The sequence below is a fragment of the Pseudopipra pipra genome, chromosome 1 (assembly GCF_036250125.1).
Source record: "Pseudopipra pipra isolate bDixPip1 chromosome 1, bDixPip1.hap1, whole genome shotgun sequence".
In the NCBI taxonomy this organism is placed as follows: Eukaryota; Metazoa; Chordata; class Aves; order Passeriformes; family Pipridae; genus Pseudopipra; species Pseudopipra pipra.
In genome coordinates, this window is record NC_087549.1 from 76,406,157 (window position 1) to 76,424,156 (window position 18,000).

Here is an 18,000-nt window from a genome sequence, read left to right on the forward strand (position 1 = left end):
TACCTATCTGACAGCAAGATTTGCGTGACGGTTCAGATAAATGGCCCAGCTCAATCCCACGTAATTGGTATGTTAATTACTACTACATCTTATATCTCAGCACATCTCGGGTAGTGTCAGTCTAATTTTGGCATTTTTCTTAGAATTTGGTCCTTTGAGCTGCTGTTCATGTATTCCTATACATTTTTACATTACATACTCAGGACTTGCTTTGCAGACCTAACAGACTAGACAAGATAACAAGACTAGCGAAATGTGTGTATGTGTGTGTTTGCAGGGCAGGGGCAGAAAAGGAAGACAGCTGTTTGTTCTTCATTTCACAGAAAAGGGCAATAAATGTACATTCATTTCACAGAAAAAGGCAATAAATATGTTCTCCTTTGGCCGCTTCGTTATAACACAACAGTCCTGTCCCATTCTTCCATTGAGAGTTGCAAATTCTCCTTGAGTTCTTTGATGTTTCAGAGAACCACATCAAAATCAAATTAGGTATTTCTCGTAATTCAGGATAAGTAAAACAAAAGTAAAAAAAGTAAAACAAAAAGCCCCTTTACTGATTTCTTCATATTTTATATAAACATGAGATGGAGGAGCTCTGCAGATCACAGCTATCTGTGCTGCCATGGAGGCCACACACAGGTGAGTCAACATCACCTTGGCTAAAACAGCAGGTACTTCCTGGCTTCCTGAATTGATACTAACTGCATTGAGTAGAGAAAAAAACCCCTACACTGTCATCTCATTGCAATAGAATATGTGTTGGTAAGCATCAATACTTGCAATCAAAGTCACCACATATTTTTCCCTCACAAAAAACAGTTGCACAAGAGACTTCTTTGTTCCAATTCCTAAACATCTGTGATTTAAGAGTTAACTATAGAGTAAATTAACTTTGCTTTATTAGCATGGTACATGGTTTCCCAAAATGGATGGCAATAAACCTCCTTACCATCAATATGGTAATCAAACTAACTATTAAATGATTAATCTAAACACACATATATACAGAGAGAGAGAAAGAATGAATTATAATAGATGGTAACATTACATCAGCGTCTAAGTAATTTAACATTCAACCATCTTACGAGTGATTTAATTGTGGTGCCACTATTCATCTCCTCAAAGCCTGCAGAATCCACAGCCAGCGATGCTGGTCAATGGCCCTTTGTTTCTCTAAGACTAGTTCCATCTTTACTTAGTTACATGAGCCACACACTTGGCTGACTCTATCTATTTTTAAGATGATTGTGTGGAGAAAAGTTCTGCCCTTATTTATGGTCTTACAATCTATTGAATCATATTCAAATAAGAATATGGCTCTTCCTGCTCTAGAAGTGGATTTTTCTTCCCTCTTCCATATTTTCTGATCATGGTGAAAACGGACTGTTGAGATTCCATGATTGGTTAGACGCACTTTCACTACTGCCTTACCAGCACTCTGTTCTCCTGGGACTGGCCGGCAGCATGGAACATGCATCACTGGAAGCAGCAGATGTAACAAATCCTGTCTTCTCAGTGCAGATGACTTGTGAGTCATCTGCATCATGACTTTAGGCTGAGTCTGCACTGTAAGGGAGCTGCATATATGCCTCACTCCTCTTCAGAGCTGTGTGACACAATGCATTGTGGCTCCAGGTTCTCTGTTATGTGCTGGCCAAAGCAGCATCAAACCAGGAATAACTAAAGCAAAGCATTTACACGTGTGATTAGAGCTCATTGAGGCTAATGAAATATACATTCCTGTAAGAACCAGGAGATTTGAGATTTGCTATGTTGGGCATGCCAGTAGTCACAGGGGAATAGCAATTTTACATGGCTGAACAGCCATTTCTGCCCTGAGAAATTCCTAGGCTGGCTGAAGTATACAACCCAGCGTAACCTTAATGTTTGACTCAGAAAGAGATGCTTAAGATAGAATCAGCTTTCCTAAATGCAATTTTTGTTTGACATGTGAATTCTTTTTGAAGCTAATTTAAGTGCTACACCACTTTTAATAAAAAATCGTAATTTCTCCCTTTGAAAGACTACTTAATTGATGAGGCTGGTCACTGTTTCTTTTTGGTAAATATGCACAAATGGCGTGTTTGGCAAGTTGCAGATGGACATACACATCTTTTTCATGCTGAATCTGAGGCAGCTATTCATTTGAGAAAGCCAGCATCACAGAGGATTTGGCATTTATCTGGCTTTCTGAAAGTGGATGTCTTATCTGAACCCATCTACTTTAAGATTTCTAGATCTACAGAGAGTGAGTTTCAAAAATGCAACAATACATCTCATGTAAACAGTGGAAACAGACCCTAGTACTATGAGTTTAGTGACAAACTTGCCTTTCCTACACTAAATATCGTGCAATCCTCACAGGTGTGTGCCACAATCCAAGGTGGCAGCAAAACCAAAAAACTTCCCAGTGTGTCAAATGATTTACATGGTGCAATGGGCTTCTTGGCTCACCAGCAGCTTCACAGACCTAAACAGTGTGTCCCTGCCCAAGCAGGTCCCTTGGGACCAAGCAACAAAACAATTACTGCCCACAGAGCCTGAGGAACTGTGGTGCTATCACCTCCCCAGCAAAGTGATCCCAGCTGCCCAGCTCCCTGTTGCCTGAACAGGGAATACACATCAGGAATGTGGAGAGGAGACAAACTAATAACAGCAACCTCAAACCTCATCATGTGTCAGCCAAAAACTTCCTGTAGTTTAGACTGACTGCTGTCACACAGCTACAGCTCAGATGATGTCCTAAAACATGGACTTTACAGCTACTACGCGCCATTTCATACAACTGGAACCACAACTTGACTTCTAATGACAGTGTTCAGAAAGGACTTGCCTTTCTTCTGAGGTTTATAAACTGCCTAAAGCCACCAGGAATGCTAAATTCTGAGTGTAAGACAACAAAAATAAGATGCTTTGATGAGCTTTCAGTATGCATTTCATGTTTAATGTTTCATCTGATGACTTAACACCAGATGTTCTGAAGTTTACTTAGTCCTTACAAATCCATCACAGTGAGGTTTCCCCCCTGAAGTCTTTGCTGCATCCTCTGACTAAATTAAGAAAACATAAACAGTTAAGGAGAAAAAAGTTCAGTAACTCATTCAAGTTCTACTCTTAAACACCATTAACTTCTGCTCTTGACGCAGACTGGGACAGCACTCTAACTTTCACATAATTCCTATCAGTAATCTAGCTGTATTGGAAAAACCATTGTTGTTCTGCTTCCATTTCTGGTACAGGTTGTAAATACATTTTTCTGAATAAGCCAACAAATGAGAAACAAAACAATCTTATCTTTTTTGAAACTAAGCCGGTTTAGTGAAAGAAATACTGAACACATACCATTGATGTGTCACACAACAAAACCAGCTACATTTTGACCTACCACAACTGCTACTATTTGGGGTTTAAAGGGACATATTCTAACATCAGTGAGAGAAGAACAACTACAAGTTATGAGAACCCTGTTTCCTGGTCCCATAGGCACTTTATCAGATCATGCATCCTCCACCTAGATTTGCCTTGCAAATCTAGGATTGCTCTTCTTGAGACCAGAATAAAACTCCCATAGACTTCAATGATGCAGGATCAAACCCATTCCCTTCATAACAGGTTCTCTCAAGCAATTTTATCCTAATTTTCTACCCTGTGGCTGAATTCTAATGTTTGCAGAGACAAGCACTTTAAGTGGGAAAGCAGGGAGTAAAATGCAGATCCCAGAAGCAAAGACAACCAGTGGTGAACAGAGCTATTTTACATGCTGTGCTGGGGGGGTTACTTCACTGGAGATGGAAGGGAGAGCTGACACAGCAAACAAAGTAAAAATATACTGCTGTTATGGTATCCTTTCCATTACTACTGCAATAAATTTTTTCCAGGCATTTTCCATTTCCTGTATTTCTATGGCAAAAAATTACTGTTTCAAATGTGCCCCATCAAGTTTCTCCAGTAAAACTACAAAATTAGACTTCTGGATTTTGAAGATATCTCGCTGGATTCCCCCCATTCCGAACACACTCATCCCCAGTATCGCTTTCTGTTCACGTAATTAACACAAAACTACAGCCATGCCTTATGCCTTAATAAATTACAGGAATACTATAAACCTAAACTTTACATAGCTTGTTTGCCCAAATCTCTACCATAGACTGCTGAACAACAGAAAAGATCTTTCTTCAGAAAGCAGCCCATCGCTACAACACAGGTCTTCCCCACTCTGCACAGACAGCTCTACTTCTGCTGACTTTTTCCCAGCTCTGCAAACAATCACCTCTTTAACTTTCAAACAAAGTGTGATTTATTAAAGCAGACTGCTTGGCAGCAAAGCTCTCCTGGAGCTTGAAAATATGATTAGACCAGTAAATTTAGATCTTTCTTCATAACTTGATTCTGCATGCATTTACCCTCTTTAAAAGAAAATACAAGTCCAGAAACATTTCCAGTACAGCTTGCTCAGCCAAACTACAAGCACTTTATATTATTTTTCTACAAGTCCACTGCAGCTTCAAGTATGCAAGATTAAAATAATTTAAAAATCTGCATGAATTAAACCCCTTACCTTTTAAGACTTTTTCACCCTTCAGCGTTCATCCATTGTGAAAAACTGAATCTTTAGCAGTTGCAGCTATGTACACACACAGAGACACACACAGAACAGGGCTTTCTTCAGCTCACTGGTATTTCAAGTCTTTCATGTGATATCTTTGGCTGTACTTGCTTAATTCATTCCTGCTGCTACTCAAAGGAAGTCAAGCCTAGCGAGGGCTGGCTCTACAGCAATTGCTGAAGATATTCCTGACTAACAGGACACAAGGGCTAATCTCACCTTATAGGCAGCAAGAATGTAAATACATTTCACAGCCAACAAATTCTTAAACCTTAAGAGATAAAATGCACAAAATGCCCTAAGACTTAGTTTAGCAAGGAAGGGACTTACGAACCTTAAAGTTTTTGCTAAAGAACAATACTCTATACCCCAGCACTGCTTTTGGAGGTCTGAGGATGTCTATTTATCATAGACTGTGCATGTTCCCTTGGAGTAGTTACCATGAGAACACAGCAAACAGGATTTGAATGTAAATTGCCATCTAGAGATGGGGGACTTTTTTTTTGTAGTTATAGAAGAAAACTTCCAGAGCTTGATGAAGTACACACTTTTTCTGAGCATACATTTGCATGACAATGTTTGCAATTCAAATGCTTGGTAGAATGCACAAGAAGGAAGAAAAGCCAAGTTCTTTGCTCAGTATTTATAAAAAGCAAATACTTCAGACTTGGGATCAGTAGTTGCAGTTTCATGAACGCCTATCCATGTCACACAATCACATATAAAGTAATTCATAAACCTCAAAAAATCCATCAGGTGGCACAACATGTAGAATTACTGCACTGCCTGAAGTCAGCTAGAGGCAGTAAGGTGCTCTGGTGCTGAACAGATCAATGGGTGCAGCAGTGAAAATCTTCCTCACTTCTACATATCACACTGAACTACACAGCAAGTGTCACACATTAAAAATACCCTACCCCCAGGCATTTTATTTTTCCCCAGAATTGTTCTGGTACTTTGCCATTTGGGCCACCTCCTTCCAAGTCCCTCCCAAAGCAGCGTTTGCTGCCCATGTGTCCCTCCATCCTGCTTAGATACTGCCACAGTTACTATCCAATATCCATAAAATTACTCCTACCATTCATGGAAAGAGTCCTACCAAATGGTACATGCCGCAAAACATGCAAATATCTGTCTGCCTGCACTGCCTGGAGTTTGATGCAACCTTTACAGCAGAGTGTCTGCTCCCTCCCCGGCAGCATCCCATCTCAGCCCTCTATCCCTAGCCTTAAACAGCTCAATTTTAAACTCCTTAACCACGGTCACTGAAAGACAAACCCTAATACACTTAGCAAAGGGTTGCCTCGTCAGCCCTGCTTGGTAAGCAACAAACCTTGATGAAGAAGAAGAACATGCCTGTCTGTGTGACTGCCCGGAGAGTGGAATGACCTACTTCAGCCGAGCAAGCACTCTGAGATGGGGACAAAGGGACAACCCAGTGGCTCCTGGGCAGCATAACCCACAGGCTGCACCACAGGAGTGATGGGAGCAATCTTTCAGAGAGGATACAAAAGACGGGCATGCCTTACATGCAGCACAAAACACTCTGCAGGAATCATCTTGTTCTTTCAGGCAGGGATTCAGATTCACATGTAACATCACTGCTGGCACTCTGTGAGCAGGAGCGATTGCTTTCCTCACACCCACTCTCCTTATCACTTTTACCTAAGGAATCTTCTAGAGCCAGACCTAATTACTCAAGTGATGTGTCAGAAGAGGATGCAGCTGGGACATACTCCACAAGTCTTGATTTGAAGCTGTATAATTCTGCAAAACCCAAGACGACAAGATCCAGGCAGCTGAATTAAGTGGTGCTGGCCAGGCATGATGCCACACCTTCCAACTGCACCTTCCTGATTATGAATCATAAGGCCTTACGAACAAGTTAAAGGGCTAAAGACAAATAGTTCGCATTTGGCCCCATGCACTTGCTGACCTGAGAGATCAGGCCAACATGCTATGTTTTCGGGAAATGATTGCACTCCTCGCAAATGATTAGCTGGAGCAGCAGTTCCCTGAGCCTGACCCAAGCTGCCCCAGCAAGCTAAATCTGTGCTCAGAGCCTGTGGCTCTGCTTCCTCCAGAAGAAATGACAGCAGTAATTGGCAGCCAGAAAGCCTTCTTAAAACAAGTATTTATTGAAAACAACTGAGATTAAAGAGACATTTTTAAAACAGGCAATAAGGATCTCTAATATATGAGCTGCTTATACACTGTAAATGAATACTACTAGACTGTAACTTTCTACAGACAGCACCACACATACCCAGCAGCTGTACATGGGTTATATAATCTATTCCCTTTACTTTCAAAGTATGACAGGGTAACTACTACCATGATAAGGCTTTCTATTCCCTTTTTCTTATGGACAGCAAGTCAAATTTACCATGTGATCTGCTAGCTCCTAGCACCAGAGAATACTGCAGCTTTGCTGCAGAAGGGCTACCCCAGGCCTCAGCAACTGAGTAAACCGTAAAGACCTTCCATTTAGGGCCTAACACGTTTTAGCTTTTAACTGCTGGGCTCAGCATCCTTAAAACCTCACAAAGGCATCAGCTCCCCAGCTGGGGAAACCCAGAGTCTGTTGCATGACTGAGGTCAGTGTGCAAAGCACATGCTTGGTAAATAACTCCAGTAGGATGTGTGTAGAAGTTTGAAGTCAGACCACTGTATTAAGGATATTTTTTTAAAACAGACTTGTAAAAGTCTGTTTTCCAGATGCTTAGCAATCCTGTGCTACAGGTATCCTTGAAGCTCAGAGTCTTCTTCCCTGAATCTTTCAAGGTTATATATCGGTGCTGTTCTCAATGCAGCACCATTAGACTTGAACTCTCCTTATCCATATTTCTGAAAAAAATAAAAATTAAAATCTCCCTACAAGACAAACTCAGTAATTCATACAGTCAAGTCTCAATATGACAATACTGCAATTCCAGCTTGACAACCAGTTCACATACTGGTTCACTGCACTTTTACCTGCTCCACACCCTGCATACAATCACCCTCGCAGATGGGGTCAAGCTGTACTATCACTGTTCCTTTGCACTGCATTCCTGAGCTGTACTTCTAACTGGTGTTTAGGCTGGTATTATGCTATACTCATATTTGTAATGGTTCAGAGCTATTCTAAGAGCACAACTTTAATTCAGGCGCCAAGCAAAATAGGTTTGCATCTTATTTTGTCTTATACAGGACACGCTACTTGCTATTCCAGGGTGTCTCAAGGCCATTAATGACCTATGCCTCAAAGTACACTGCAGGTGCCAATAGCCATACCTTGATCCCTCAAATGGTTCTGTCCCCAGAAGTGATGCTAACAATCTTATTGCCTTGATAAGTATTTTCCCAGAATGAATATGGAGCATGATAGGATTCTAAGCAGCAGTAGGCCTCACAGAATTTATTACAGATGTTTTTTCTACCAGTCTTCTTTTGAACTGTGAAGTTATTATGAGTTTCATTTTTTCTGTTGCTCCCTGTAGCCCCTGCCCTGCAGTAGGTTTACAATACAGGTTTAATTTTGTCTCATTCCTTTACCTGACCTAATTAAATTTTAAGATTAAAGAGAAATTAATATAAAAATCTGCAGAGAAAGAGAATTGCCCCTTCAGAGATCACAAGCTCTGAGACAAGGCAGCTTTTATCTTGACAGTGACAAGACCATCAATACAACAGAGGAATGAGACAGACCATAAATGAGTAGACAGGGAGATGAGTAGAGACCCTGCAATCCCGTTGCCTGGTGGCACACACCAGCAGAAGTTTTCTATAAAAATTAAAAAGTGAAATTCTTGTCTACTTCAAATATTTCATGTGAACTTTAATTAAGCCAGGATTTTGTCTATCTAACTCAATTTAGATCTGTAACCAAAGAGAAGTGGAGACACCCATCTACATGCATGAGAGAACAGCCAAGCCTGAACCCGTGGAAGTCTCAAGAACAGGGAATTACAAAAGCAAGCTGTACTAACTGAAGTTTCGAGAGACCAGCACAGATGAGGCTGCGCAGATGCTGGAGCTGGGGGCCACTCACTACACTTATGCCAGTATTATGCCACTCGTGTTTATGCCAATATATTTTCAAGAAATAATCTAAATGGAAAAGGGAACTTGAGAAAGCACTTAAGACAAGCTTCCTGAGGCTGGCTGTTTCTGGGCAACAGGAAAATTTCTGCCTCTGAAACAGCTTGAATAGGAAGTGCAAGCCTTAAGTTTACTTTTATTGGTCTCCTGAGTGGCACCAAGGCTTAGCAACTTTATTAACAGCAGCAAGCTGGAAGAAACATTCAGCTGATGGCTGTAACAATGGTTAAAGCTTGTTTTAAAAAAGTCTTTTTTTCTGTTGGGATTTTTGTTTGATTGTGGGTTGGTTTTTGTTTGGTGGTGGTGGTGGTGGTGTTTGTTTTTTAATTTAAGGTACACCAAAAAAAACCCAGGAGACAAAGACCAGAAAAGGTAAGGCTGCAGAGAGGAATCATTATTGCACAGAACAGGAGGTAGGAAAAGAAACATGAAACCAAGAAACAGAGAAAGATGTGTCAAAGTTTAAAAGGATGAAATGAAACATAGTTCTGCCAGCTGCAGTGAAGATAAGGGGAGAGGAGAAAGACCCTTCATTAGCAGAAAAACACTCATTAAGCATACCAAGTGGAAAAGTTTCCATGTTATGGCTAGTTCAGAACAGATTGGAAATAGTGAAAACAGATACCATGATTGTTCAAGGGTCTCCCAAAGATTAATGGGTCCTCTGTCCTTCTGTCTGAGGCCTGCTCGCTGAAATGTTTTGTGACAAAAGGTCACATACTCTGTGCGCTCCCTTTAGGAAATTGCACTAATGAGTGTAGATCCTGCTTTCATATGTAAATGTTCAGTGGTTTACTGCATATGCTGAATTGTTTTTGCTTGCCATTGCAACGTATTTGAAATTAAACTTTTGAAAAATTACAACAATCAAATAATTACTGTAAATTATCACATCTCTTATCCAACATGAATATACTTTAATGTCTAGAACAGTAGAGAAAGTACTGTCTGCTGCACATTCTGCTTTTTTGAATTTGACTTCCATTTGCTCAACCTCATCCACCTACAGAATTCAAACATACTTCCAGAGTAAAACAGGTCTCAAGCCTCCCCAGCTCCTCCCCTCCAGAGGATGCTCACCAATAGATCTGTCACCTATTTGTACCCAGTCCAGAGAGAGGAGTAGATTTAGAGGCTTTGCCCCCAGTAACACAACTTCAGCTCCCCCCTTGATGAATCTCTCTGGTCCAGCTCTGCCTTAATGCTGTGTATTTCAAAAAGCAAGTAAGACACCCCTTTCTTCCACATAACTTGGTATTTGCCAAGCACTGTTTAAGTAATTTTCAAGTGACATTTATCATTCCCTATCACCATCACTGCAGATGGAAAACACAGAGGAAACTGCTCAGTGAAGACATTTACTTTCTTTCGATCCCAGTTTCTCTGCCTCAGTGGCTCATCTGAATGTTTCAAGCAGTTATGTTTCTAACCAACCCTGCACAGTGAGTCACATACATGGTAATCCCTGGCAGTCCACGCACAGCTAATGTGTCTGAGCTGTGCTGGTTCAGAGCTGTGCAAACTGAATCACCTTCTTTTCCTTTGTCTGACTGAAAAGAAGCAACATGTTGTATGAGAGGATAAAATACAAAATCCTTATTGTGATGTGCATCTACAGAATCCAGCACAGGTACCTGCATTGCAGCAGGAGCAACAACATCACAACATTGGCACTTAAAATCACTATGTCTGTATGCCATGGAGTAGGGAACAGAGAACAGGGTACAGCTGGCAAAACTTACAACACTGAATCCCAAAAATGCATTTTGATAACACTTCCCTGATTTAAGAATGCCATTGACAAGCACTGAAAGGATGTCTTTCTTTCCTTCTCATTTTCTGTCAAGTCTTCTACTGAATCAGCTACAACAGAGAAACCATGTGACATCTGACTCTTGTTCTTCAAATAGGATTTCTTATTTGGTAAAGCCATTGAATCAAGTCAAATTTGCAATCAAATTAAAGCAAATGGAAAACAAGGACAATCGTTTTTGTGTAAGATTTCAGTGAGACTTTATATGTACATTTAAAGGGATTGTGTACAGAAATCTCCCAATCTGTTCCAGCATGCACTCCTGCAATTAGATGTGGTTCCCTGAGACTGAGGCTTTCTCAAGCTCCTTCTCCTTGCACAGCAGGAAAATTCTGTGAGAACTTTGTTTTAATGGTAGTAAAATATATGCGCAGATACAGTAACAGATGCCAAATTTGTCAGTAATGGAGCATTCTACTGGGAGAAGACTGGAAGAACAAAGAACATAGGAATAGGAAAACAGTGTTTTCCTTGCCATGGAAATGCAACAAGTGCCTGGTTCTTGAATCAATCATGGTAAATCCTTGTGACTTTGGTACTGGGATGAGCCTTACTCAGGTACAAAAAGACAAATAAGGAAAATGTGTGAGTTAGTTACTAAAATTCTTCTTACACTCCAGTGGTAGAAGGCGGGCTTTCTAAGGGTCATGTGGCTTCCAGGTAGAAACAGGAGCAGGGAAGCAAACAAGCTTTTCAAAACTGAACTCCTTACACAATTAGGGATTTGCTACATACATAGGCTCACAAACCCCAGCTATTGGCCCAGGTGCCATCATCCATGTGGGTTCAGCTGCCTGGTGGCTGCACACCTCAGCACCAAACACTTCAACATGCAGAAAGCAGTTCTTATTTGCTTCCAGGCTGCTCCCTCTTGCTAAGGTGCCCCAAATCTGCATGTTATTTGACACATCACAAGTAGCAGTGCAAAAGTAGAGTTAGCAACTGAAAACACGTAAAGTCAAGGATGTACTGTCCAGGTAACACAAAAACCTGAAATGAAATTTGCAGGTTTGACTTGTTAGTATCCTGATTAACCAGACATCCCAGAAAAATGTAACAAGTAAATATGGATTTATAGCAAAGTCACTTATGAATTCCCATGTGAAAACCGTAAATCAGATTCATTAGCACCTCTGCCTGTTGCATTTTGACCTAAGCAGACCATAGCTGAATAACAGTCTATAAAGCTAAAAACGGATGTGCAAAACCCCAGGATATCAGAACCAGGCTAACAATATTAATTTCAACGACTGCTGTATCATTACCACATCATTTCTAGAGAGCACTCCAACATATTTAGAAAAGTCTTGACATTGTCTTTCATTATCTGTAACCCAAAAGACAAATCAATATTGTAAGCCTTAGTCTCCAAGCCTGTTTTAAAAACAAAATTCTGTAACAGAACAAAACAGCCAGCATGTAAGACTGGGTGTCTTCATAAATTGAAACAGTAAGTGTCTGATGACAGAGTCAGTCATTCACACTGGTTTTGCTATATGCACATGAATCACTGCCTCTAGTGATTTAAACCAAACTTTGCAGTTTTGGTATTTTCTTCCTAAAAAGGCTCTCACAGACTTGTCACATGAGCAGTGCAGCCTTCTACCTTCCTTTTATAACCATCCTTAAAGCCACTCATTTACCAAAGTTGTGAGCAATGACTATTAAAAAATCAAAAGACTTTCCCAGTGCCTTCCACTTGCAGAGTCTTCTACAAAGTCAGTGAAGAATGACAGATACTCTATGCTTCACACAGTGGTAAATAACCAGACAGGCAGACAAAGATCAGGCCTGAGACATAGAGAAAAGACAGAAACTATTTAAAATCTTACCTTCTGCACATTGGGTTTGATGCACCGAACAAAGAATGGATTTGAAGAACTCAGCGTTGCCATTAAAGAATGAAGTGATTCCTAAAACACAGGTAGAAAGAAGAGCACTTCACAAGCTGGATTTTTGTACAAACAACATACCCTGGACAAGAGCTCTTGCAGCTCAGCACTGCAGACAGCATCTAACTGCAACACCTAGTGGTACACACCAGAAGTTACTGCAACATGTAAGTTCTTGCTTCCAAACATATGGGATCAATACATGCATGTTCATTTCTTCCACTGTCTCTTCTGATCAAAACTGTCATCACTGTTTTACAGTGAACATGATTCACAGACTGATGCGAAGAAAACTGTATGGAAACACCAAATTGGAAATTTGCTGTTTCAGGGATCTTTCAAATGACTGCTTAAGACTTAGGATCAACATTCCCAAACTGCTAAACATGGGCAAGTCAAAAGGAAGGATAAGGGGCTTAAGGTAAAAACCCACAAAACTAGATTTCCTCTTTTCATTTCAACTGCCCTATGCCCACTCACTTTCCATTTCCCCTGAAGAAAACAGGATTTTTCCTAGTTTTAGAACTCTGAATGATTCAATACACATTAGACTATCAGTTGTCTGAACCTCAGCCTGGAGATAAAAATCACAAAAATCCCTCAGTCCTTTTATGATTATTACTTTAATTACACATCCGCCCCTTTCCCTCCTGAGTCATCATTCCATATCTTATTCCAACTTGCCTCATTCTGTATCATTAAGTATGATGAACCATTTTAAACTGAGGTCTTGCATTTACTTTGCAGAGATATAAATGACTGTACAGGAGAGGAACCCAGGCTCTGAAGAGTCCAGAAAATTAGCAAATGGTAATGTTTCAACCCTCAAAGGTGGTACTTTTTGCCAGGCAGCAGAGGGAATACAGAGCGGGCTGCCTAGGAGACAGAAAATCCACCTTTTAAAGGAGTAACACTGTGCATCCTGCCATATGTCTTGGAGCAAAACTGCCAGTGTCAGTCTGTTATAACAAATTCTTGCTTTAATCTGCACACCAAGGACTTACTTGATAATTAAACATGCAGTGATAAAGGCAACAAGCAGAGTTAAGGCTGTGCACAGGAGCTGGTGCAGAGCAAAGGGAGCAAACAGTGAAATGACTGGGAATATAAATGATAGGTCTTTGCTTCATTTGTCTTTGCCAGCCTACAGATCAGGAATAGGGCAGCAAACATTAAACAGCCAGAACATACAAACCCAAGTATTTTTGTGTAAAGAAAAATATTTACAGCTTTAAAAAGTAAAGGCTTAATCTGCATTTAATCTGTGTGAACATTACATCTATGGACATCTAAGCCAGTTCTCTCAAACCAGGCTCCTGCTTGCAGAGATTGGAAAAGTTGCTCAGTCTAAACAAAAATGATTTAAACTATTTTCACCTTTACTTGAGACAGCCAGATTCTGCACAGTGCTGCAAACCTCTAAGTCAGTGTCAGGTGACAACCTGACTAATCTAATTTGAAGTTTGCCCTGCTCTAATCAACAGGCTGAAACAGATGGTATCTAAACTCAGCCATTCTGCGTGCACCCCAAGGCCTGCATGAGGCAGGTCATCATCAAATGAAGAGAAGAGTCAACCAACCTACCATGAGAATAAAACTGTGAAGGCGAAGTTCTTATCTTCAGTTGAAATAAAATGGACTAATCCCTGTAAGGCTTTAAAACATGCAAAAATCACCCAACCTAATTCTTTGGGGAAGGTATGATGTGAAGGTCAACCTCTTGTAAAGCAGCCCAGCTGGTTAATGGTCAGTTACTACAGCTTTAGATAAGAGGCAATTATGTTTTGATTTCATGTTTTATCACCCTTATGTTGTCCAGGGGCCCTGACAGAGAACAGAAAGAACACTAAATTTTATTTTATCTTGCCAAGTGGGTGCAAAAATACGGTCAATTTCTGTAAGGTAACATCTTAAAAGTCTACTTTGCACGTAATACAAATGACCAAGCAGAAACAGTACCTTCTGCTATTCCAGAGAACTAGCAAATAATACCATCTCACCATAAGAAGTGAGTAGTGTCTGATATGAGTTATGGTAGCACAGAACAAGCTGTCCAGAAAATACAACATTAGGGGTTTTTAATAAAAGGCATTGTCTGTGCCCCAGCATACGTCTTGCTGTTCTGTCCAACACTTAGAAATAGTCTACTAGGATAAAATCTACCCTTAAGGGGTTTGAGTCTGCTCTTTCTTAAAAAAAAAGTGAATGAACTGTGCAAATGTATATTAATTCAAACAAAATGAAAGAAAACTAATCCAGACTTGTACTCATGTAATTTAGAAAATGTTTTGTGCCAATCCTTCTCTTTTAAATAATTTGCAGATAGACTTTATGCTAGATTTCAATTTGGTGCCATTTTTGATGGGAGGTTATAAAGCCTCATAAAAAGGTGTTTAACAAAAATGCCTTCCAAACTTTAAGTTAAGGCAAGGCAACACCTTAATGAGGTATTTATTCAGCACTTGTTTTCTTAGTATACAGACATTGCTGTAAGGCTTTGTGCGATTTTGTGGCTGGATTTAGATTATAAAGAAAAACCAGGACAGGAGAGACCAACTTCGTAGATGAGCTTTAAAGCAAGATGAGTAAGCAAGTGGGGAATGCAACGGGAGTTTTGTGTGGATGGTGTGATGCAAAGGTTAGTGTCTACTCAAAGCCAATCAGTTGATTAGCAAGGGAACTTTCATAGAAGAGACACCAATGTTTTCATGTGTAAGTTTCCTCTGTTTCAGTATGCACCCATTCTTTACTGACCAGGGTTTATCTATCACTGATTAGCTACAGAGCAGAGACAACATATTAACTAACCTTGAACTGGAGACTGACTGTGGGTTTTCGGTGCTTGCTTCCACATTTAAGAGTGTCTTGATTGTTGCGACTTGAAACATGTTCAAATAGATCATAGATGAAATCAAGACTGAAATGGGAAAGAAAAAGAATATTTCTAAAGTGTATCTTAAGAGACTATGAGGTTCATCACTGTAGAATGCAAAGAAAGCATTGTCCCTTAGAAAGTAGCTCCTCCATCAAAAACACTCTTATTGATTTTCTCCATAGTCCTTAATAAACAAGAGATTTTTCTTTTGCAGAATTTATGCAGGGGAGAAAATAAAAACAAAACAAGGAGGTTCTTTTTTCTTTACTCCAAACACATCATTAGGGAACTGAAGTGTGAAGTCCTAGAGGCCTTACTGCATTTTACTCCACTCACTCAACTGAAACTCCAGCTGACTGTAACCGGAACCGTACCTGCACAAAGACTAAAAAAAGAAGACTTTCAGCTTGTTTAGGGCCATAACACAAAATAGCCACCCACCTCACTTTCAGATACCAGCTGTGCCTGCTGTTTTCTACTTTATCAGTTGGGTGCTCTCCTCTCACCGTTTCTACAGAAACACTGACATTTTAATTTGAACTCTGCACAGATGTTGGTGCAAAGGCAAAACCAGGCCCAGCAGCTTTAACTCATCTATTCCTTTTACCTACATACTTAAATTGACAGATGTTATATCAGATATGTCATAAATCCAGAACAAACAACATAGAGAGGTAAATGCTTATTAACAGTTTCCCCTGCACAGAAGGGCTTAAGGGATTTACAAACAAGCAACTTGGCACAGCAAGGCAGGATGACTGAATGGGATAGGTGAGGGCAGCAGCTAAGACAGCAACACCTGGGCTCAGCTGCCTCCTCTTCTGCCACTCCTCTGCATGTCCTGGAGCCTCAACCATACACCTACAGAAAGGGGCATGGTACCACTACGGCTCACAGAGTACAAGGACCCTAAGACCTTACACAGAATGACAGCAGACACGCAGGTACCAAAGTCATCCATGCTCAAACTTTCAGCAACATAAATCTTTATAGTAACTCTCCCTTTGAAGCAATTACTATATGGCAGTTTGCACTGTGGTAGGTCTCCCACACCAAGTGTTCACCCAAATTAGGGAATGCCCAAAATACAAGCAAAGCCAGATGTATGTGAAGTAAAAAACCACACATGCACATTGCCTATGAGGCACCTTGAAACTGTTAAAAACCATCACCAGCTTCCAGCATCCTTACTCATCACAGAATAGCAAGTGAGTTCTCTAGGAACTCCTGGACTGAACAGTGACAACATACTCTACAATGTAGGTTAACCTGACTTTGTGAGAACTGATTACAGTCAGATCTGCTTACAGGCAACTCTGATACGCTCATTTGTATGATATAATATGATACAATATGCTCATATCACTTCTATGATATGCTCATTTCTATTTCATTCTATGCTCATTTCAACTCTGTCAAGGTCTGATGCTATGCAATATCTAACATATTCAAACTCGAGCAGAATTAGGTTATAAATCCTGGCAGAATTAGCCGATGTAACACCCCTTAATATCATGTCCTTAACAAAAATCACAGAAACGTACCTGCTTTCACGTAGTAAGTTCAAGAGATCATCTCTGAAAGTATCCCTGTTCTTCTCTAAGATCCCCCTGACATCATACTGGACCTAGAAGGAAACAGAGCTGGTTCAAACAACGAGCCAAACAGTCAGGCACCTCTCACAAGAGCAGTACTGCAAGAAGTGCTGAGGGAACAGAGTGCTTCAGTTAATTTTGAGCACCCTCGGGGTAAAATTAAGCTAATGAAAATTCTGCTTGGAATAATTTCAGCAAATAAAGAAATTACCTCCCCAGCGTAGTGCTTCACTCCAAAGTTGTGAACGGCAACTCTCGGCTTTACATAAAAAGGATTGTTCTAAATGGAGGGGGAGAAAAAGAGAAAAATATTTGGGGGGGGGTGTCAGGGAATGGAATGATACAAAGGTTCACATTATCCTCTCAACCCGTACTAAACAAACCATTGTCTTCCAGTAAACTCCCCAGAAGATTAGTGCTCCAAAAGCAAACAAGCAACTTATAATGATAATAGGATTTGTTAGTCTGGGTTGCTTCAAGTGCAGCAATAACAGATTTATAGTATATAAGACGGCATTATACTAAGCCTGAACCCATCTGGCAGAACCACCTATTAAAGGCACTTTGAAAGAGAAGACTATGTCTTGAAGGCAGTTATGAAAATTAGTGGATATGCTTGCATCCCAGAAATTCTCAGAAATAATTCTAGGATCACAAATAAAGGTAACGCTAATCTGCACAGAGGAAACAGCAATCTTTCAGTAAATGACATCAAGGTGAATGCCTCATTAAAACAAGGGAAATTGAAGATCTACATAGTCTGAGCTACTGCAGGTTGACAGAGCTCCATTTAAGAGCAGAATTTGACTTATTTACCATGACAGAAACCTTTAACTGCACAGTAACAAGGATATGTTCTTCAGGTAACTTCAGGGAACTGAGTCTTGACAGCAAATTATATGGATTGCCATGGAAGGAGAATTATATACGAAAAAGCCTCTAAAACTATGCATGCATATATTTGAACCATGAATTTCTACAGAAGTAAAGAGATCCTCCATAATTTGCAGAGAAAACATCAGTGAAACATCACATACAGCATGCTGGGCATTCAACTTCTCCAGTAAGGTGGAGTCAGTAGCTTGAGGAAAATGGCTCTCCTCATTGATAAGTGCCAGTAGTCCCAGTTTCTAGAA

At 40.3% G+C, this 18,000-nt stretch overlaps 1 protein-coding gene across 2 annotated transcripts in view; it reads right to left on the minus strand.

Moving 5' to 3' along the window:
• MYO10 (myosin X) overlaps nt 1-18,000 on the minus strand; it is a 162,905-nt gene that overhangs the window by 42,355 nt on the left and 102,550 nt on the right. For both annotated transcript variants that reach the window (XM_064661733.1, XM_064661738.1), the window contains exons 15-19: nt 17,902-17,994; nt 17,076-17,144; nt 16,814-16,896; nt 15,203-15,311; nt 12,335-12,415 (exon numbers count right to left, since the gene is read on the minus strand). In XM_064661733.1, the coding sequence (XP_064517803.1) occupies nt 12,335-12,415; nt 15,203-15,311; nt 16,814-16,896; nt 17,076-17,144; nt 17,902-17,994 (435 nt within the window). The remainder of the gene's footprint in view (nt 1-12,334; nt 12,416-15,202; nt 15,312-16,813; nt 16,897-17,075; nt 17,145-17,901; nt 17,995-18,000) is intronic.